The sequence below is a fragment of the Neltuma alba genome, unplaced genomic scaffold (genome assembly GCF_004799145.2).
Source record: "Neltuma alba isolate B1F8T4 unplaced genomic scaffold, ASM479914v2 tig00004934_pilon, whole genome shotgun sequence".
Taxonomy (NCBI): Eukaryota; Viridiplantae; Streptophyta; class Magnoliopsida; order Fabales; family Fabaceae; genus Neltuma; species Neltuma alba.
The window spans coordinates 27,384-49,937 of record NW_021633916.1 but is presented as its reverse complement, the minus strand read 5'-3'; the positions used below and the strand labels follow the sequence as shown (position 1 = coordinate 49,937).

At 32.0% G+C, this 22,554-nt stretch overlaps 2 protein-coding genes and 1 long non-coding RNA gene across 3 annotated transcripts; 1 reads left to right on the top strand and 2 right to left on the bottom strand.

Moving 5' to 3' along the window:
• Positions 1-78: 78 nt before the first annotated feature.
• Positions 79-3,923, bottom strand: LOC114746330 (disease resistance protein At4g27190-like). The gene is made up of 3 exons (XM_028934559.1): positions 1,566-3,923; positions 372-605; positions 79-177 (listed from the first exon to the last, which is right to left on the bottom strand). Exons 1-3 carry the CDS (start codon positions 3,921-3,923, stop codon positions 79-81), a joined length of 2,691 nt encoding a protein of 896 aa, XP_028790392.1.
• A 7,874-nt stretch (positions 3,924-11,797) lies between these two features.
• Positions 11,798-12,457, bottom strand: LOC114746323 (uncharacterized). The gene is made up of 2 exons (XR_003740263.1): positions 12,338-12,457; positions 11,798-11,854 (listed from the first exon to the last, which is right to left on the bottom strand). It is a non-coding gene; the product is annotated as an uncharacterized LOC114746323 (long non-coding RNA).
• A 4,952-nt stretch (positions 12,458-17,409) lies between these two features.
• Positions 17,410-21,411, top strand: LOC114746324 (glucose-6-phosphate/phosphate translocator 2, chloroplastic-like). The gene is made up of 5 exons (XM_028934554.1): positions 17,410-17,965; positions 18,323-18,548; positions 18,950-19,172; positions 19,830-20,043; positions 21,032-21,411. Exons 1-5 carry the CDS (start codon positions 17,465-17,467, stop codon positions 21,041-21,043), a joined length of 1,176 nt encoding a protein of 391 aa, XP_028790387.1. The 5' UTR covers positions 17,410-17,464; the 3' UTR covers positions 21,044-21,411.
• The last annotated feature ends 1,143 nt before the right edge of the window (positions 21,412-22,554 follow it).

Here is a 22,554-nt window from a genome sequence, read left to right as displayed (position 1 = left end):
ATCCCCTTTGACGAGCGCAAAGGCGTCCCTCATCATCTCCTCGGCGATGTCGACCCACAAAACGGAGAGTTCACGCCTTTAGATTTTTGCTTGCGCCTTGGCTCTGTCATCTCCGACATTACTTCCAGGAGGGAGATTCCCATCGTCGTTGGTGGGTCGAACTCGTTCATTCACGCTCTGCTTGCGGACCGATTTGACCCCCAGATAAATGTATTCGATGGGTCGTCGTCATCGAATTTGATCTCATCAGAGTTGAGATATGAGTGCTACTTCTTGTGGGTGGACGTGTCATTTCTTCTATTGTCAGATTACTTGATGAAGCTGGTCGACGATGCTCGACATGGGAATAGTGGAAGCAAAAAAAAAAAAACAAAGAAGAACCGGTAACCCAGCCAACCGGGATAACCCGGTTCTATACCGGTTACCACCGGTTGAACCGGTTTTTCACCGGTTTGATTGATTACCGGTTTACCAATTAAACCAGACCGGACTGCAGACCGGTTCACCGGTTTTTCGGTTGAACCGGCTGGTCCAGTCCGGTTTTTTTTCCTTGGATTGCGTGAATGGTGGGAGCTTTCTACAGTAGTGACCACAGTCGGATTCCCCTGTACACATATACATATATGTATTCAAATTATAATTATGAAATGCACCCATTAATTACAACGACTTTTCTCTTACTCTCATCGCGTGAGTCAGAGATTAAACACGATTATTATATTACATAATGTATGTAAGCATATTATATATTCAGTGTCAAACACGATTTTTCCAGCAATAAATACCTGGCGCCAAAATCAATAGCACAGACTACAGAATTATTTCCTTAACAAAAATAGGAAATAAAAATATAAAGCACTATTGAAAAAATGAAAGTAATTATTTGACAAAAAAGTTTAATATGAAGACACAAATCCGTAAAAACAAATAGTATTTTCTTGTCTTGAAATAAAATGTAAAATTCTAATAGTAGTGCAATCACACACAGACATATGCAAACACTATGTATAGTGTTGCTACAGAGCTTTGAAATTTCAGAAACAAAAAATACATTTATATATTTGCAAAACCTTGAATTAAAGAAAATAACTGTTGCCTCTCATTTAGAATATGTTGGAGTACTTTTTTAGTCGTACGTATATTATTTGCTTATAAACGCGATTTTTTCAAATAAAATTTAAAAGTAAACATGCCAATTTGTAATTGAAAAAACGAGGTAGAATTCACCAAAAGCAAAAACGAAATGCCCTAAAAATATGTGAAACTCTTGGCAATTGCACGAATTTACACTAGCCTCTAAAAACTAGTTTCCCCAATATATAGATGGTGTTAGAAATTGTAATACACATAACTATTTATTTGACCAGAGAGTTAAAACTAACAAATAGAGTGATAAAGTAGGCACATTAATTTCGCATGATAATTTAAAAAACGGATATAAAATTCAGCACCAAAAGAAAAGAAACAAATTCAGCTTACAACTTTTTTTCAGCAAACGCATCAACATGGATTACTATTTCAAATGTGCAATGATTCAAGACGAATTTTGCGGATATAACACTTACGTATGGGTAGTCTTGAAGGGGCTCCCTTTGGTGCGGTAGACAATCACCATGCACATCTTCTTCATCAGTGAGCCTCTCAAGTTTATAACAATACTGTATTTGCAATTCCTCTAGCGAAGGACACTGAGAAGCCAGAGAATAAGAGAATAGCCATTTCAATTTGCTGCAATCCTCAATCTCAAGTTTCCTCAGCTTCGGTAGGCTTGTAACAGTGGCATGGGTGAAGATGCTGGTTCCCAATTCTGGACACCTCTCTAGAAACAGCTCTTGTAACATCGGGAGAGAACATGTGATCGATGAATCTTGGAACACTCGATCAAGACTATTCATTTGTCTCAATCTTAAACTAATCAGGTGGGAGAACACTTGTCCTGTTTGAAGATTGTTGGTGCTCAGGCTATCAGCTATGAATCTCTTCTCCACACAGCATGAAATTGCTAAGTGCTTTATTTCAGAATTTATATCATTAAGATCCCATCTACAATTCTCTAGCCAAAGGCAGTTTGCTCCAAGAATAAGATCTTTCATTGACGAATTCGAAACAGAGGCTTTGAAGCCTTGTATGCATAAAGCTCTCAGTTCTTCAATGCAATGAGCATCAAAATATTCTACAAGAGGAGGATCTTCATAACTAGAAATATTCAATGATGTGGTGTCATAGATAACGTACCTCTTCAACCTTGAAAGAGAGAAATTTTCTGGGATGACAAATTTCTTATTCCAAAAGTATAATTCCTCAAGTTGCTCACATCTTCCAATAACTTCTAAAGGACTTCTCTCAATTTCACACCTAAACACATCCAACAGCTTCAATTTTTTCATATCTACAATTCTAATAGGTAATTCATCAAATTGAGAACCACGCAAGTCAAGAATCTCTAATCCTTTGAGTTGACCTAGAAAAGAGATGTCACCCAATGCAATTCCTCTGATGCATAAGGTATGAAGATTAATTAATGATGACACAATTGATTGCAGCATTGACCATTGATTCTGCATTAGCTGAAAAGGTGACCTCTTCCAACCAAGTCGTCCCCATTGAAAGCTAGATATTACAAGGCCCAAGATTTTGAGCGCTTCAATCCCTCCAAGATCTTCAATGAACCCTTCGGGATGAAGTAGCAGAACCTCAAGTGTTGGACAATGCAATTGATTAGACTGCAGAAAATTGCCTCTCAGATTCCATAATGATATTACCTTTGTCTCTTTCAAACTTCCATTTTCAGCCAACATTTTAAAAACCGCATCGCTATCCACCAAAATTGCTTGATGTTGCTCCCTTGCAATCCATAAAGCTACATCCCGAACTAAGTCATGCATTTTTACACGTGCTGGCTCATTCGTATGCATTAATAAACAAGAATCTAATAGACTATTGATGCTCACTAAAATCTCCCTCCTTGCATCCTCCACTGCGTAAACAATATTCCCCTCAAATTTCAAAGTCCCTTTAGCAAATCGAATAAGATCCTCTCTATGAATTTGATGATCCTCAGGAAACATAGAGCACAATAGGAAGAGTTGCTTTGCTAGACTTGTTGGCAAATAATCATAACTCAATTTGAGACATGCATAAGGGTCCCTTGAACTCTCATCATCAATATCCAATGGTAGGGCTTGTTGTAGCCTCCATAGTGCTGACTTCCACTCCACAATTCCTTTTCCTCTTAATGCCCTTCCCATTGTCACAATTGCAATAGGTAGTCCCTTGCACTTATCAACAATTTTCTTTCCCACACCATCAAACTCATTCAATGAGTCATGGGTTATGTTTGCATGCATCTTTAACAAATCCCATGCTTCCTCCTCTATTAAGAGAGACAATTCAAATTTTTTCTCGCAACCCATAGAGACACAAACATGTCGACGACGGGTAGTTAACAAAACACGACAATTTTCATTAATCGGTATACCAATTTCTTGGAGATTTAGATTGCTCCAAACATCGTCCAAGATTATAAGTATTTTCATACTTTTCAATTCAGTTAATAGCCTTGCTGCGGTTGATTCGATATCTTCCTCAAATTTCAAACCTGTTTTTCCTTTTATTTCTTCTTGGATTTTCCCAACATTAAGAGGCCGAGAGACAACCACCTTGACCACTTTGTCAAAAAGCTTCAGCCGTTCAACTTTCTTACCCACTTCGATTGCCAAGGTGGTTTTACCTGAGCCCCCCATACCATACAGGCCCACCATCTTGTTCTTGCCATCTTTAATAGCCTCAAAAAGGCTATTAAAAATCGACTCCCTTGATTTGAAATCCATGACATCCTTGGAAGAAAATTGATCATTGAGATTAGGAGGTGGGGTCGGCAGGGAAAATGACTCAAAGCGGGAATTCTTTTTGAGATCCTTCATCTGCTTCGCCTTATCATCCAATTTCTTTTGCTAAGGAATACTTGAGCGACACGTTAAAACATTTCTTTCCTGCTTCTCCAACCTCTTGCTGTAGCTTTTGCACCTCCTCCAGGATAGCATTCACATGACCCAACCACGTCTTTACAGGTATCGTTATTTCTTCAGTTTTGCGATGAGCTTCTTCCTTACGCTCGTTCACAGCTGCTAGTGTCACCGCCAGCTCTTTTTTTATTTTCTCAACATCCTCAATGTATTGGTTGAAGCAAAACAAATAACGGGCACGACGTGAAATTGGATCCCATAGGCATTCTGCAAGCTTGGTCGCAATACAAGCCACAATTTCTTCCATCTAATGCAATACAAGCAAATCTTATGTATAAATACACCAACTTGTAATAATTCCAAATACAAAATAAGGTCGCAAGCATAACACACGGACAACATGTATAAATTTGAGATTGGATGAACAAATAATTCACTTTATAAATATGTCTCAGAGATATTATATTGTATTAAAACAATTTTCTAGAATTCACATAACGATTTGATTAGTTAAGTTTTCATCAAGTTGAGACAGTTTTGATATACTAGTATAATATAAACTTTTTTAAGGGACTTTGACTTGGAGAAAATAGTTGTGAAAACGTAAATATATAATACAATTATCTAATGATTTCAATTTTGAGTTAAAGTGATGTTCAGATAATATAAAAACATGAGACAACAAACTTGTGGCCAGAAGAAGTAAATAATTTATAAGAGGATATAATTAACAGTAGAAACTGAGACTCTTTCAAACAATGGTAGTTAACTGTTAATACACATGATCCTTAATATAACAGTTAAATAATTAAAGATATTATAAAAAAATTAATTAAATTGACTATTTGTAACAAATATGCACTAATTTCTTTAAACAATGGAATTCACACAAGTAAAAAAGAAAAAGAAAAAGAGGGAAAAAAGGACTTTTTATACTGGTTAGAAAACGGCTTTTTAACTGGTTAGAAACATTTTTTGTAATGGTGCTAGTATAATCATTTATTATTTTCAGAGGGAAACTAAAAATTGTAATAATCTTCTTAATAATTTAAAGTGAATTAAAGTAAAACAATTTATATAGGTGCTAAAATGGTTCAATTAACATTAACTCAGAATAATACAGAAAATCATCCAACAAATTCAGTGTTTTTGACGCAGTTGTATTCTTTCGCCAGAAGAAAAGTTATTTTTTCCCCACTTCATATCGAGACAAGTTGGATTTTAATAGAAAAAATAATTAAAAAAAACTTAAATCAAGTTTCTTATATATCTTATGTTAGTTCTTTAATTCCATATAACCATGTGTCCTTTTTTGTTTCATATGAATTTATAATTAAACGCTAATATTTTAAAAATAGGATGTATGTTCATATGTGATTGAAGAATTTGACATAACAAAAATGAAGAACTTGATATAAGTATTATCCGAAATTAATTTCCCAGGTAAAATATGAACCAAAAATAAATTAGAAACAAAGAGAATAAAGAACTCAATAAATTTTTGACAAAAATAAAGTAAATTCTTCAAATCCTTTTCATAATGTAGTGTATGCAGCCATTTAAGAATGGTAACAAATATATTTGTTGGATATTGCCGTAAAATAATTATAATTCAACATTAAATCTTCGACAGCTAATGGATTTATTAAGAATTGGACAAAATAGATAATATAGACTTCATCAATTTGTTTTGTTTCTAAAGTTAAAATAAATATAATTAAAGAACAAAGAATATCTAAAATAAGGAAATGATATTCCGATCATATTTAACTTACTAAAAAATTTATTAAAAGTCATGGCAAAACACTAGTACTTGAAGGCTGTTCTTTTTCTATGACATGCGATGTTATATTAAACGTTGACATGAATTGAGGAAAAGACAAGTCATAATATAAAAGCGATACCATCTCACTTATTATTAGAAATTTTTTATAATTATTTTTATGATTGGTTGGCCTCCATTGACTGTGACTGATCAGTGGTCAACATCAATCATACGTGGAGATTCAAACACATTTATATCGTTTGACAAGAAAAATTAATTCAAACTAAGTCTGAAGTACCTCCAAAGTAATATTTTGACCTACGGTGTATTTGGATGAAACCAAACCATGATTTGGAAAAGTGATTCTAGAAAATAGATTCTGGAAAGAATAGATTTTATGAAAAAGTGATTTTAAAAAGTGAGAGTGTTTGGATAGTTGTTATCAGAAGCACTTTTTATATATACAAATTACTAAAAAAATATAAGTTAATATGATAATTACAGAAAAAATATATTTTATAATATATTTTAATTTGAAGGAATAAAATTGTTAATAATATATTTTTTATTAACATAATTAATAATACATAAGATAATATAATTAATAAATAATTAATATGTATATATATTTATAAAATATAAGATTAAATATGTTTATAAAAAAAATAACAAGATACATATCCTATAAGCTCTCACACTCTCCCTTTTTTTTTCCCAAAAGCAAAAAATTTTTGCTTTTTCCAAAACCATGGTTTTAGTTTTTGGGTGGGTGTTTGGGTGATTTATTCCCCAAACCATGGTTTGGGATGTCACCCAAACACAGCCTTTAACTGACTTAGTGTTTACATTACTTTTGGTGTATTTATGGGTCATGGGTTCAAATCCTCTTGGTCATCTTATTTTAAAAAAAATTCTTTCAGTCACTGGAACTCCGACCTCGAGCATCGGTGCTCAGAGCTTCGATAATTAATATTTATTTTTTTTAAAAAAAGAGAGGTATTATTGTATTTTGATTCTTAAATTTTAATTTCATTTTAATCCAAGGGAGTTAATTGAAATTTTGAAATGTTTTGGAGGTTGACTAATGTTAATTAACTGCAGTGATCCTAAAATGAATTTTTTCCTTTATTTAAATAATTTTTTCTTTTCAAAATATAAGTACTACTACACTGTACTTTTATTTTAATAGGAATACTAAAGCATTTAATAATCATACTATTAATAAATTTAACTGATTCAAATTAAAAATATAATTATTTATAAAAAATAAATTATGTTAAATGAAGAATAATATAAAATAACATCTAATAAACCCAGTGTTTAAAATATTAGATCCTTTGTTTGACAGGCAACCATTTATACGTTAAAAAAAATTCTAGGTGAGACTTGAGCTTATAGTAAAATTATTTGTTATAAAAGAATCTGAACTAAAGGCCAAGTCTCTAAAGAAAGCTCCACTCTATAGAGTGGCATCTAAAGTGGTACAGACATGTAAAGTAGAGTAGAGAGATGATAATAAAACTAACAGTTTTTGGATTTAAAAAATTAAATTTTAAAAATAAAAATAAATTATTCTTTACTTGATTATTTTATCAAGGTACCATCTCCTATGGTGATTGAGAATTTATTTCCTTATTATACTCATGCTAAACAATTAAAAATAAAAATAAGTAAATAAATAGATAATGAGTTTTGGTATTTGGGTTATTCAGATAATGTAATTCTCACTAACCTCAAATATCAGAATACAATTGGACGAGTGATGCAGAAATATCCACTTAAAATCAAATTAAGAGATGCCCAGCTACACGAAATTAGAAAATAACAATTAGAAACAAAAACAAGAAGTATACATAATTCAATTATTGTAAATTCAGCATTATTCGTTCGAGTATAGACTTTTTTTTTCCGTATTTCTCTTTAGCCAAACTTGACAAGAAATCTAGAAAAAATAAATAAATTCATTCAATAATGTTATTATAAAGAAGTGTCTAACAGATTGTGTTTAATTTTTAATATTATTATGCTTGAAAAGTTAATTTAAAATCCAATAATGTTTTGATTTTCTATTACTAAGCAACTATATAACGCTATATACTATGCATAGTACCTTGATAAAACACTCAAATTTGAAGCTCAAATAATGACCAAACGATAAATAAACACGAGACGTATATAGTAGAATTGATCTTATGTATCGTTGACTCTGGATTTTAATCTTAAAAACTAATAAATCTTTTTTTATGTTAAAGCAAGTGACATAGCACGTGTCTCTAACAATTTCCTGCTGAAGGAAATATATCGTTTGAGGACACGTAAGATAAAGAAATAATATTGTCATAGGAATTGTCAAGTTCACATTTGTGCGATATGTTCAGATGCAAGAAAGAAACAAGCAACGATTGTCTCTAAATTAAAACGATGGCATTATTTTGATAAATATTAAAGTATTAAAATATTTAATAAAAATTAATCTTTAAGAATTTATTTTCATGACTGGTTTACGTCTATATCATTTCATAAGAAACAATAATCATAACCAAGTCTTGAGCTATTTAAGACTTTAAGAGTAATGTTTAAGTAAATTCACAAAACTATTTAAAATAAATTCTTCATTTAGAACTTATACATGTAATTACCATTTTGCCAAATAATAACATTACCTAGTAATCCTGGTAAACGGTAATCACGTATCATATAGAAATGTCAACAAGGAGAGAAAAAGTCATCCAAGCCAAAATTGAATGCATTTTTTGTGACTGGTCAAAGTACACGCATATGTAAAAATCATTATATACTTTTATTTTAATAGAAAAACTAAAGATTTTAATAATCATATTAATAAATTTTATTGACTTAAATTAAAAATATATGATTACTTATAATAAAAAATTAAATCAAGTTAATTTCAGAAAACTATAAGAAAAGCATCTAATAAATTCGATGTTTAATGTACAAATACTTGTTCCTTTGATTGAAACACTTTTCATATGCGAAAAGATTAGGTGAGACTTGAGTTTATAATAAAATTATTAAGAATCTGAATATCGAGTTCAAATGATAATCAAATAATATAATAGACGAGACAATAAAATAGATATGTAAAGTAGCGAGATGATAATGAAGGTAAGAATCATAAAAGTGAAGTCCAAAAAAGTGAAAAAAAAAAAAAGAAGAAGAAGTTCTTCATGAAGCTACCAATGCGTTTGGTGATTAAGAGCCTGTTTGGTTAAGCGATGGGATCTTCAAATAAGCCCGTTTAAATTCAAATAAGTGCTTATGAAGCATGGTTAGGGTGTTTGAATAATTTTTATAGAATCCTGATGAATCATGATTTTAACCTCCCACCGCACTTTTAGGATAAGCAACAAAAGATAGCTTATGCGTTTGAAAAATCCCGATGAATCTTCGGTAACTAAATTTTCTCCAATCTACCCCTTCATTCTAATGGTAATTATTTTAATTTTTTTAAAAAAAACATACAATATGAAACTGTTTTTCTTTTAAATTTTATTTCTTAGTTATAATTTTGATTGAAGATTCAATTTCCTTATCTATGTTACTAAAATTGCTAATCAAATTTTTTTTATATTTTCGTTCATCTTTTATTTATATGGGGTCTTTTATTTAATATTTGTACTACACATAAATTTTGTAAGTGATTTTAAATAATAATAATTTTAAAATAAAAATAATATTTAAATATTCATGCTATTTATTAAATTATATTTAATAAAATTTATTATTAAGTATAATAATTATGAAAATGTAAACAACTTTATTAACTTCATGTCCTTTTTAGTAATTATACACCCATAAGTGATTTTAATAAATAAAAACCAAACATAATCACAATTCTTAAAATCACTTATAAAAAAAAATCCAAACAGAAATCACGATTAACCAGTATCACTTATAACCAGTATCACTTATAAAATTCACGATTATCTAAAATCACAGTTGTTCACCGCTAATCCAAACGGGCACTAACAAGTTTCCCTTGTTATATTATTCATGGAGAATAATAAGAAAAAGAAAAAAAGAAAAAAGAAGTAAATAAATAAATAAATAATTCAGTTAGATGACTTAATCTGATATAATCATTACTTACCTCATATGTGATGATGAAATTAGAAAAATAATGCAGAAACGTCCTCTGGAGTGACTCTCAAATGAAATTAAAAGATTATGCCCAACTGCACGCAAATAGCAAACAACAATTCACCCAATTAGTACAAACATACGAGAAATAAATAAATATATATATTAATTTTCAAAGAATTTAAAGTCTTGAAATTTATTATCGTATAATTATTGACGAACCGAAAGAAGGACAAAAAATAAAGCTCATGTACACTCAGAAAATGGTATTTATTGAAATAGTTTTCATGTTGATGATATTCCCGATTTATTTTTTCTTTTTTGATGAATATTTCAAATTTCCATAAGTTGCTATGAATACATGTGTGTGTATCAAAAAACAACGGTCCAAATTAAATTGTATTCTATTTTTAAATTTTATTTTCATATAATCATGATGTAAAACAAAACTAATCTTTTAATAACTATAAGTTGTTTATGTTCAATAACATAAATTCAATATAATGAAAAACATAACTTAAAATAATCTGACTTCTTTCACAAGTATATATTTTCGAAAATAGGCATTCCGTCAAATTCGGTGCGAAATTTAAATTAATATGAATTCAATGTAATACACAAAAATACAAAATAACATCCAACATTTCATTTTTAATTTTCTTATAATATTTTGATTAAAATTAATATTTACCTGTAATATTTTCAATGTCTGATGAGCAGTAAGGATGTGTTTGGTTGGAGGGGAGGGGAGGGGAGGGAAAATGAACCCCTCCCCTCATTTGGTTAAAAATTTTGGAGGGGAGGGGAGGGGAGCTAAAATGTCCCCTCCCCTCCCCTCCCCCCATTTTGGCTCCCCTCCAAATTGGGGGTTTTTGGAGGGGAGCCAAAATTTTGGACTATTATGCCTTTATGGTTTTTTTAATATTCCACTTCTATCCATAAAATATATTATTATAATATTTATTTCAAATAAAAATATATTATTCTAAGTAAAAAAAATAAAAAATATATACATTATTATAATTAAAAATATATTATAAAAATTATTTAAAAAATAAAAAATTATTTAAATAAAAAATTATAATATTATAAAATTAATTTTTTTATAAATATATTATTTATTAAATATATTTTAAAGCTGGAAAAAAAGATAGCCTAAAGAAAATAAAATTTCATTTTCTTAGAGCATATAAAATTTGTTAATTTGATTATTTTAAATATATTATTATATTAATTAGAATAAAAAAATTAATTAACATGATAAGACTGAATTTTTATTAAATTATATAATTTAAATTAAGATGTAAATTAATTTATATAATATATCAATAAAAAACATAAACTAATATGTAAGGGTAAAATGGTGAATTGATTATTATTATCCCTCCCCTCCCCTCCTTGAACCAAATAAGGGATCATTAAATACCCTCCCCTCCTCTCCTTTTTAATCAAACCAAACAAGGTGAGTATGAAACCTCTCCTCCCTCTCCCTCCCTCCCCCCTCCCTCCCCTCAAACCAAACAGGCCCTAAGGGAAGGCAGCCAGAATGTGATTCAAAATGGATTTTAGGAATTCAAGGAAAGCATAGAGGACTCTAACAAACAAATACTCATCTGATTCTATCTACAAGTTGCTTTTAGCATATTTTATTAGAATAAAGAGAAACCCCAAAATTTATTAAATCTACCTTAAATTTTAACAACTTTTTTCCTGTTTAGTATATAGTTTCTCCTGTTTAATATATACGCTTATTAAGAAAATAACAATCTGCCCAATAATAAATGAAAAATAAAATAATATATTTATGTCAAAAATTTAACTTAATGATGTAACAAATATATAAGACAAGAAACCTGCTTTCTACTTTATGGTCATGTAAAATTTTAAAAAAATTTATATTCTGTTGTTTACCTGTAACAGGAACTTATGATAATGTTTTTTCTTTCCTTTCTTTCTTTTTTTTTTGGAGGCAGAACAAGAACTAATGGGAAGCAAAGCAGAGAATTGATGATTACAACTGCTTCTGAAAAAGAGAATGAAAGAAACGATCGCGTAGACAACATAATGAGGCTTTAAATAAATAAACAAAATTAGAATAGAAAAGAAAAGGAAATTATTCTTTACTTGAATTTATATATAGTGTAACTTGGGTCTTAAAAGCTCAGTAGATTGTACATCGCAAAAAAGGGCAAAAAAAAAAAAAACGAAATCTTATGATACTATTACCTAGTTTTATATCCAAAAACATGTTTTCATTTATTTTTTCTATGTACTTCATATTTTGCAGTGATTGATATTTATGTGACATAAAGAGAAATTCTCAATGTTATGATGGGAGGAGAAAAATGCTCATATCAAGTAAAAAGTATCCATTCTGCTGTTATACTTTTTTTCCCTAAATGATGATATTGGGATTAATAATGTATTACTTCTAATATTCCCATCCTATAAAAAGCACTATAAGTTAAAGATATGTAAAACAAAGAACTGATATTATGATAATTACCTGTAAATACTTGTGATATCTCTTGAGGCCAAAGCCAACGCAGAAAGATGAAAACTGAAACTAATTAATTATGAGAGTAGAAGAAAAGCAGGAATTCTCAAGTTACACTTTACCCGATGAATTATAGACAACAATATAAATTAATAACTATTCTTTAAAAATGATATGATAAAATGGATAATTTTTTCCAACAAAATAGAGAGTATTTCGTCTGATTTCCCAAAAAAAAAAAAAAGAGTACTAAGCCCCTACAGTATTGTAACTAAGTATTATTTACATAATTATAGAAGTCATTTAAGTGGGGAAAAATCCTTGCGTATTTATGTATATGAAATTTGTATTATCATAAGGCTTTTCAAATAACTAAAATGAAATAAACAAAAAATATAAAATACATACTCAGTTATTACCTTAAACTCTGCAATCAAATTAGATAGGAAAAGAAAAGGTTCACCAAAATGACCTTGGAATCAAATTGCGCCATGCCAACCTTCATTAAGGAAACAAATAATGATTTAATTAATTAAGACTATGATATTACGGAACTTAAATTTTAAAGAGTTCATTTACTAGGAATATTCATTATTGTAAATTATTGTGAAATTCAAAAGAAAGAAAGAAAGAAAGAAAGAAAGAAAAACTTGTAAATTATTGGGATTAACGTAAGGAATGTTTAGAATAGTGTCGTTGCTCGAAATGGAAGCTGGCCAATTGATTGTGACTATGCTTTTGTCTTTTGTCCTCTTTCCCTTTCCAGTTTGTTGTTTTTCCTGAATCGCTGCTATTCTTTTCTTGTTTAATGAAATATCTTTGGTTAAAAAAATATAAAAAGTTGGGAAAATTGCTCATAGGTCTTAGATAAGAAAATTAAATATAGACATGTCGACCCAAAAATTTCATATTCATAAGTTGACTTTTTTTTTGGGCCACCAATTGACCTGCGCAGTTTACAAGTCAAACTCATATTTATAAGTTGAGTTGTGTCATTTATAAGTTAACTAGCATTTACTGTATATGATATTAAATAATTTTTTTCTCATCAAATATGCAGTTACTAACATAGCTAACTCCTCCATCCATTTACTCATACTACAACATCAAACATGAATTGTAAACATGTAATTATATTAATTAATCTAGGACATTTTTTTAAGACTTGTCCGTATTTTTTTTTTTAACCTAGAACATAACATAAGAGTAGAATAAATAACTCTAGATGATGATTGCGCAATTCACATTACTCATTTTTTCATTATCATCTCAATAGTCAAATAATGTTCAAATATCTTTTTTTCCCCCTCAACCCTATACTGCCCAAAAAAAAACATCAAATGTTCTTTTGGGAAAGGAAATGTAATTTATGGACGTAAAATAAACAACTTAATTATATTCTGTTCTTTACCTTTAATATGAATCGATGATCGGCAGAACGATAATGATTTGATCTTCTTCTGAAACTAATTAAACTGAAAGAAACAAAAGTGCAAACTAAGAGGCCTTGAGACAAAACAAAATTTATGTGCACTAGAAAAAAAAAATTTCTCTAATAAATATTAATAGAACGAGGGAATCTCCAAATTAACTAATATTTACCTCCAATATAATACAGACAACCTTGATGATATTTCGAGAATTCAAACGATGAAGGAACGCTGAACAAAATGGTTGACACTGCTGGCACGTATGTATGGTTTTTGGAAATTTGAAGGAGGCAACAAATAGCTCATCAACACAAGCAAGAACAAACGAGAGATGAATTGGAATGAATATATATAAGAAAGTCTAAACTTGTTGACAAATAAAGACTTGTAAGAATTTGTTCTTTACTTGAGCCCTTCAGGGATGGAGGCACCGATTCCAAAGTTACTGAAGTAAGCTATGTCCATTTCTTAATGTTGATTTCAAAGTTATTCCATGCATTTTCATTATGCTTTTGCTTTGTTGTATTGCATATGTTGCTTTCATTTGGGTTTATCCTATGGATTATTTTCCTTTAACAGGAAGGAAAACTGAAAATATTGCCTTCTTTATTATTGAAGCCCAAAATAATTGTAAATGTTTGGCCTTAACATATCAAAAAGAAAGATGAATATCTGATGTAAGTCATTGTTTCAAACTAAAGGATTAACACACAGCTTGATTGAATCCTGAATCTCATTTTCCAGGCCAATTATATATATATATATAGATCCCTAAAAGGGGTTGCTCGCCAATTTGGATGGAGCGAGAACATAGCTCAACACAAACCAGAGAAAGAAAAACAAAACATTAATTTCCTAAAGAGCCACACATAATCTGGGACTCTGGATTCATAGTAGTCCGCAGTATTTTACACCACAGAATGATCAAGTCCAGGAAAAGTCTTATGTTGGAACTGAGCTATGTTTGATTAAAGAAAATGTCTATGACTGGAAGCTTCAGACGCATGATGCAGGTGAAAATGTCTCTGTCTGGTTTTTTTTTTTTTTTTTCCAAATTTGATGCGGATTTTGGTATTCTTTCATGCATATATTTTCAGAGCCACATCGAACTTAAGTGCTTAAAAAAGTAATGTGCAAACAAGAACCTACTCTTCACAGCACCAGCTAGAAAATGCCAGCTAGCCACAATAACTTTTACTCATTCTGCTTAGTTTTAGAGATCAAAGTAAAAGAAATATTAAAAACAAAAAAAACAAAAAAAAATCCAAAATCCTCTATGATATTAGTCTTAAGCAAAACATATGCGCAAAAGATGTCAATCAGAAATATCAAACCAACTATGCCATGGGCCAAGTGGAGAGTTACTATTAGTACTCAATCTCAAATCTTGAACTTCATTTTTCAAGCCTATGAACTACCAATCACAGCATATCTCAAATGGGTTGTTTGAGAATTGTAATGGAATGAAAACATAGCTCAAAGCCAGAGAAAGGAGAACAAATACTAGTTTAGCCTTTTGAAATTATAGCAGCATTCAGTATTTTAGAGCTTAGTACTCTAGGAATTTTTCTCTTTAATTGCAGAAATCATACACTAAATAGTTTAATTCCAAATTTTCCATAGAGAACAGCTTTAAAATTTCATCGAGTTAATCTGGCATACATGTTGTACATTTTAAGTATTATAATATACTTTAGAACAGAGCAATGGTCGGAAAGTATCCCCGAGAAACCTGCTGGATCTGAGGCATCTTACTGACAATTAAGCTGAGTAGCATTTCTCTTCAGCTAGAGACTTATAATGCATGAACCATTTTTTCTTCTCCTCCAAATGTCATGCCTGGCTGAAATCTAAATAGGATTTCAGTTCAATAAGAAGTTAGATAATTACAGTTGTTGCTGATTCTGATGGTTCAGAGGGGCAGGCGGGCACATCACAGTCCGAGTTGGCGTCAAGATCCCATGTGGAGCAGCCTTGTGAGTACACTATACAAAGCAACAAAAATGGCACTGATTCGGCACACATCTTGCCTCCTGGCATTCGGAAGCAATCCATCATCAGGGATCAGAGAGATCCCCACCGGAATGGCGCGAGAAGAACAAAGCTTGAATGCAAAAACTACTCCAATGAACGATGGTGTCTTTGATTCCGATAACGGCTAAAGATAGATCGCAACAACGGTGTGGCTTGGTTGCTTCGCGTGGAATCCGGACTCATGGTCGAGGGGTGACAGTATCCAGATTGCAGCTGTCAGTGGAAGAGCATGGTAGGTGCGCAACCAGCATGGTACGGCACAGACCCCGATAGCCGCCGAGAGAGACCAGCTGCGACGGACACCATTGGTTGGACTGGGCTAGTCAGTAGCCCGAAGCCCGATCTCATGCACCTTTGGGCTGGGTTGGCGTCTTTTTTATGTTAAAGATTTTAATTACTTTTTCATTTTTTTTTAAACTGAAAAACATTTAAATTAAGTTAGCTATGTGCGTCTGGGGCTGCGTCTTGTTCCTTAATGTTTGTAACATTTTCTTGCGCTACTCGCCTACTCCCATAACTTGCATCATTAAACTATAGCCATTGTAACTTTTTGTTGTAGGAAAGTGAGATATATATATATATTTATTTCCTTCAGTCAAATAAAAAAAAAATTAAAGATATCACCTCAAAATTATGGGTTCGTATCATTGGCCCTGATTTGAGTGGGTTTGTTTGATATGAAAGGAAGGGAGGGGAGGAGAGGAAACAAGAGGGATTTTGCTCCCTCCTCTTGCTTGGTTGTTAAAATTTTTAGAAAAGGAGAAAAATTCTTCTGAAATTTTCCCTCATCTCTCCTCGTAACCTTCTCTTCCAAAATTAGGGGATTTGGAGGAGAGAAAATGTAATATTTTGATTTATTTTAACCAATATATGTTCATGATATTTTTTTAATATCCTCACATTACCCTTCTAACATATATTATATAATACGGATGTTTGTGCCTAGATTTTTTGAATTTAAATTTTGTCATATATTTATTTCTGAATATTATTTCATAGACCCAAAAAATATTCAATAAAAATAATCTAAAGTTTCAAAAAAAAACAACTTAAATGAAACAAGGGTAAAGTTGTCTAAATAAAAACATTTTTTTTTCTCTTTCCCTCTTACACCAAACAAAATAATATAAAAATGCATCGTTTTTTTTTCATCTTATCAATCCAAATAAGATAATGTTAAAATCATTTTCTTTTCTTTTCCTCTTCTTCCCTCTATTAAAGTCTCTCTTCTTTCCAAGCCAAACACACCCTCAATCAGTTAATGATTTGTTATAAAAGATAACTCCTTTTGATTTGATTTTAGCTAAAATGATCTTTCCATTAAACAAATTAATTTTTTTGGCCAACCATTAAACAAATTACTTACAACTTGACAGATTTGCCCATATTGCATAGCGATGATCGTTGAACAATTTTCCTAATTAACATTTTTTTCCCGGTAGTTCTACTTATATAACCTTTCATGATCCTAGGAGGCATTAGGTCAAAGAGCCAGATTAGTGATATTTCCCCATATAAGAGTCATCAAGGTCAAGTCTTTGAGTTCAAACATCATTCCGTCGCCCTTGATATGAGATTGCTGATTTGATTTGTATTTGGCGCTTTTGATCACATTTAAGCAACTCATTGAGGTTTTGGTTCAAAGCTGTTGTTTTTCAAATTTTTGTGCACAATGATTTGCTCTGTGAAACAATCTGCTCTCGTGATCAGAAGTTCTTCCTCTGAAGCTATTTTCCAGGGAAAACATTCAAACCCAGTTCAGATATCTTCGTTTTCACCTTCTCTTCCCAAAGCAAAGCTCCTGAAATCTCTTGTTTCTGTGCAAAAACCTTTGTACCTTTCCTCTACTGGGAAATTTGCTTCTGCGAAATCCCAAAAACAACAAAGTTTGATCACATGTAAAGCGTACGAGGCAGAGCGGTCAGACATTGAAACAAGCACACCATCAGAGGCAGCCCAGAAGGTGAAAATTGGGATATACTTTGCAACATGGTGGGCTCTGAATGTGGTTTTCAATATTTATAACAAGAAGGTCCTCAATGCATATCCCTACCCTTGGCTTACTTCCACTCTCTCACTTGCATGTGGGTCTCTTATGATGTTGATCTCTTGGGCCACAAAGATAGCTGAGGCCCCTAAGACTGATATTGAGTTCTGGAAGACCTTGTTTCCTGTAAGTGACTGGGTTTTTGTTTGTTTCGCGAGAAAAATTGTCTGGATATAAAGCAAACAATGTTTTGTTTGATGATATGTCATGCTTTTCTCTGGATACTGGTTGAAACCACAAGTATAAAATGAAAATTTACTCCAATTAAACCATGCAGCTGAACTGGGGAGTTTAGTCATATATTCAAATTAAAAGAAAAAAAGTTGATCAAATTAAAAGAGGAACTTACTATAGCCTCCCTTTCTCTATTTGTTGCTAACTTTCAGGCTTGACAAGATCTTCAGTAGTTCTTGTTTCTTTTCATGAATTGATTTGTTTTTCTAATGAATAATGATCCTAATGTTTTTGTCTCTTTCAAAATAGGTTGCTGTTGCACATACAATAGGACATGTAGCAGCAACCGTTAGCATGTCGAAAGTTGCAGTTTCATTCACCCACATCATCAAGAGTGGTGAGCCTGCGTTTAGTGTGTTGGTTTCAAGGCTTCTTTTGGGTGAGACCTTCCCGGTGCCGGTCTATCTGTCCTTGATTCCAATTATTGGTGGATGCGCTCTTGCTGCTGTGACTGAGCTAAATTTCAATATGACTGGTAATAAAGTAATTTTCCTTTGAAGAATATTTTGGTTATTGTACTCTGTTTCTTTTTTATGTCACTTTTGAGAACAATTTGAATATAGAGATAGTATGAGAAAAACTAAATTGATCTTTGAATTAAACCGAGAAATATACTTTTCTGTCTAATTAGTTATGCTATGTAAGTCTCTGATGTCTTCATTTGCCTTAGCTAACTGGCCTTTACTGGGATTTTGAAGCCTATATACCTGCTTGACGTTTAAACCATTAAATACAGGGGACCTTTGCTGTGACTTTCTTGGATGATTTTGTGATTGAGGGAAGCTCCTTGTGACATCGTAATGGATCTTTTTGTTCACCTTTGGTTTAACCAGTTCTTTCTGCCCTGACATTTTATCTTTCAACAATTTTCTGCAGGTTTCATGGGTGCTATGATATCGAATCTGGCATTTGTGTTTCGCAATATCTTTTCGAAGAGGGGCATGAAGGGAAAGTCTGTCAGTGGAATGAACTACTACGCTTGTTTGTCAATGTTGTCTCTCTTGATTCTCACACCATTTGCGTTTGCTGTGGAGGGACCGCAGATGTGGGCAGCCGGATGGCAAACAGCCCTCTCGCAAATTGGACCCCAATTCATATGGTAATTATAACTGCTGGCTTTGATGCTCCCCTTTTTACTTTTACCATGGTCATGTGTTTCTTAGTCTTTGTGCATATCTATATCTACATCACTAATAAGATTATGTAAATATATTGTTTGTCATTCTGAGGAGATACAAGTATTTGATGCTGCCTAATCTCTTCTCTGATTGAAACCTGAAAATTTCTAGTTTTTCCTTGACTTTCATGGTCAACGAAGCTGGATTTTTTTTCTAGACATGTTTGAATTCTTCTTGATGAACGCCTATAGTGAAGTGACATGCATGAGTGCTAAAAGTTTCTACACTCTTTGTTTATCCCTTCTTGTTGTCTTCACATCCCTCATAACTTGTCTGTAAAGAAACATTTGGCCTTGTGATTTAGTACTTTGTTTTCTGTATATCTGTAAATGGAATTAAAAGAATAAACCTTCGAAAATTTCATCTTGAGTAGCATGTAAGAGATTTTGTTAATACGCTTTATTTCAACCACATTATCTCTTACTTTTGCTTGTGAGTTTTGTCGAATTATAAAGACCTGAGTTTTCCCCCTCTTTTTGGATTATGTATCTTTGTTGCTAGTTATTATTTGGTTCTGAAAGCTTTTGCACTTTTCTATTTTACAACTGAAATATGTGGCTGTTAATTGAACACAATAGGTGGATGGCTGCTCAGAGTGTGTTCTATCATCTGTACAACCAGGTCTCATACATGTCTCTGGACGAGATCTCTCCTTTGACGTTTAGCATTGGCAACACCATGAAACGCATATCGGTTATAGTCTCTTCAATCATCATCTTCCACACGCCAGTTCAACCCGTCAATGCTTTTGGAGCTGCTATCGCCATCCTTGGAACCTTCTTGTATTCACAGGTATTTTCTAGTCAAGTATTTCATTTAGTTTTCATATTATGATGCGTCTTATTTCTTTATAACCAATTGTTTTTCCTTTTGGCTGTATTATGTACTAGTAAAAGAAAGCACTAATCATCAATACTGGTAATCCGTTCATCAAACAGAAGGGGAAATAGGTTGTTCATTGTCTGATTGTGGGTGAAACCTCAATAAAGACTTTTGATAGGGGGCACTGTTCTTTGTTAAAGAGTTCAAACACCTTTTTAAGTCCTAAACTTTTTCACTCTTAGAAAAGGGCAGAGGCGGAAGAATTTTAATTTATCAAGTTTATGAAAGGTAAAAGTCTGAGGCTCATATTGCAGAGTTAGGTTTCTCTGTGTTTCACAATATCATAACTACCCGTAAGGTGGCCTCATGCTTGGTTTAGGTGAGCCAATGTTTGGTTTGTAGCAGTTGGACTTCGAATTGCCACCTAACTGTAATTACTTCAATCCATCGTGTTGTGTTCCAATTTCAAGTCAATTTTAACTTGAGTTAGTTGGAAATGGACCACTTTAAATAAGTGACTTGAGAATATGCGTTGGTTCATACCTTCACGGCAAGGAAGCACTTGGCTGTCACTGTTGTAAATATTTTGTGGGACCTTGGAAAATAAAGCCACGTGAGAGTTTGAGAAGTGAAATATTAAATAGACTTGGTGTGCAATTTAGGTATTTGTTATCAAGTTCCCTAATAAATTATAAAGTTCAGGTCCTCTCAATTCTCACCACTTGTGGTCAGATATCATAGAACAGTGTGCAAGACCTACCATTCCAATGGGTCCTACTCACTGTATCCATCTCGCCCAAAATTGACAAGAAATTTAAGGGGGAAATTTAGATGATACGAGGTCATAATTTTATTGCAAGCGAAGGACTATTTTGATTAAAAATAATTATTCTCATTCTGTCATTTTTGCAGAGGAAAATGATTCTGATTTCTCATTCTGTCATTTTTTTTTTTCAAGGCAAAACAATAGGGTGGAGGAATTGAACAGAAGGTAAAACCTGGTACAACCTTATGCCCTTATCATCTCAGCCAAGGACAAGGAAGCTAATTACAAGAGATATGTGACTGCTGGGTTTTTATTTTTTATTGGGATGATCTGGCTGCGTGGGCACTTGTACATACTAATATTAAGCAATAATTCTGCTGAGGAAACTGTATCATTACACATGATTAGTTAGTGCTTTTAGTGTGGTCTGTTTCAGACTTCCCAGAAGTTTAGAAAATAAGAAAAAACAAATGTTCTGGTTTCACAGTCCGAGCCTCCGATGATAATCTCGAAACATATGTTTATTATATGAGAAAGGTTTAATAATAATTTTAAGAACTATTTCTTGTGTTGATGCACTTGTTCTGATCCATAGATTATATTATTACTACTATTATAATTGTAATTATTACGATCAACCATATTCGTAATGCAACTTGAGATTTTATTATGTGCATTGCATAGCAGAAATTTTGGCCTTTTGAGGCAATATTGAATGCTTCCCATGTGAACATGTTCAAGAAGAAAGTGACCCTTCAGTGATCAAAGGGTTCATAGCAATATGGTCCTCTTATTTGTGGTTTGGGTCAGTCTAAAGTGTATGCTAGAGATAGAGACACTAAACAGGATCTTCCTACTTTTTGAAGGTTTCACATCTATGCATTATAGCTATTAAGACCTTCAAAGGCCAGATTGTTAGGTATTAGTGCTTTTAGGCTTGAATTATTTCAAGTCTCAATACATCTCTTAGCAAGAAAATGTACCGGAAACACCAGTTTTAGAGAGGAAACATGACAGCTAATAAGTTGTCATTTATGTTATTTTAACGGTCATTCATACTCTTTGGAATTATAACTTAATGTTCTTGATGTTATAATGGGAAATTTATTTATTACCACTTGGATGAAAATGGATATGCACTCTATTTAAAATATCGTCTTTTAACTATATAAATAAGAGGATACCCTTTTTAAAAAAATAAAAAGAAAATTAAACCTGCGTTTAGAAAACCATGTGCAGAGAAAATAAGGTCAAAAAAATTAATATATGTTTTTAATTTTAATTATGTCTAAATTCACTTTTCCCCTTTTAAGATTTGTCTGAATGGAAGAGGATAGGTTGAAAAAAATAATATTTATATAATTTACAACAACAAAAATGAATAAACCAACATTTCTATTTGCTTTTCCTTCCTTTTGTTAAACCTCTCATCTCAAGTTTAATTAGTTTGCTAATAGTTTTCTAATGGGTAACATAACTTCTAGCATGAAAGGAATAAGGGAAACATAATCAAGTGCACGCTAATAGAAACAATTTTGCTTTGGCTTTCATGTATCCCCCCAAGAAAAGAAGATGCTTCGTAATGAAGTGGCCACCATTATTGATCCAAAGAATGAACATATATGTGAACATGACTGTTTGCGTGTGTGTAGAGAGAGAGAGAGAGAGAGAGAGAGAGAGAGAGAGAGGAACCGGTTTCAAGGAAAATATGATGA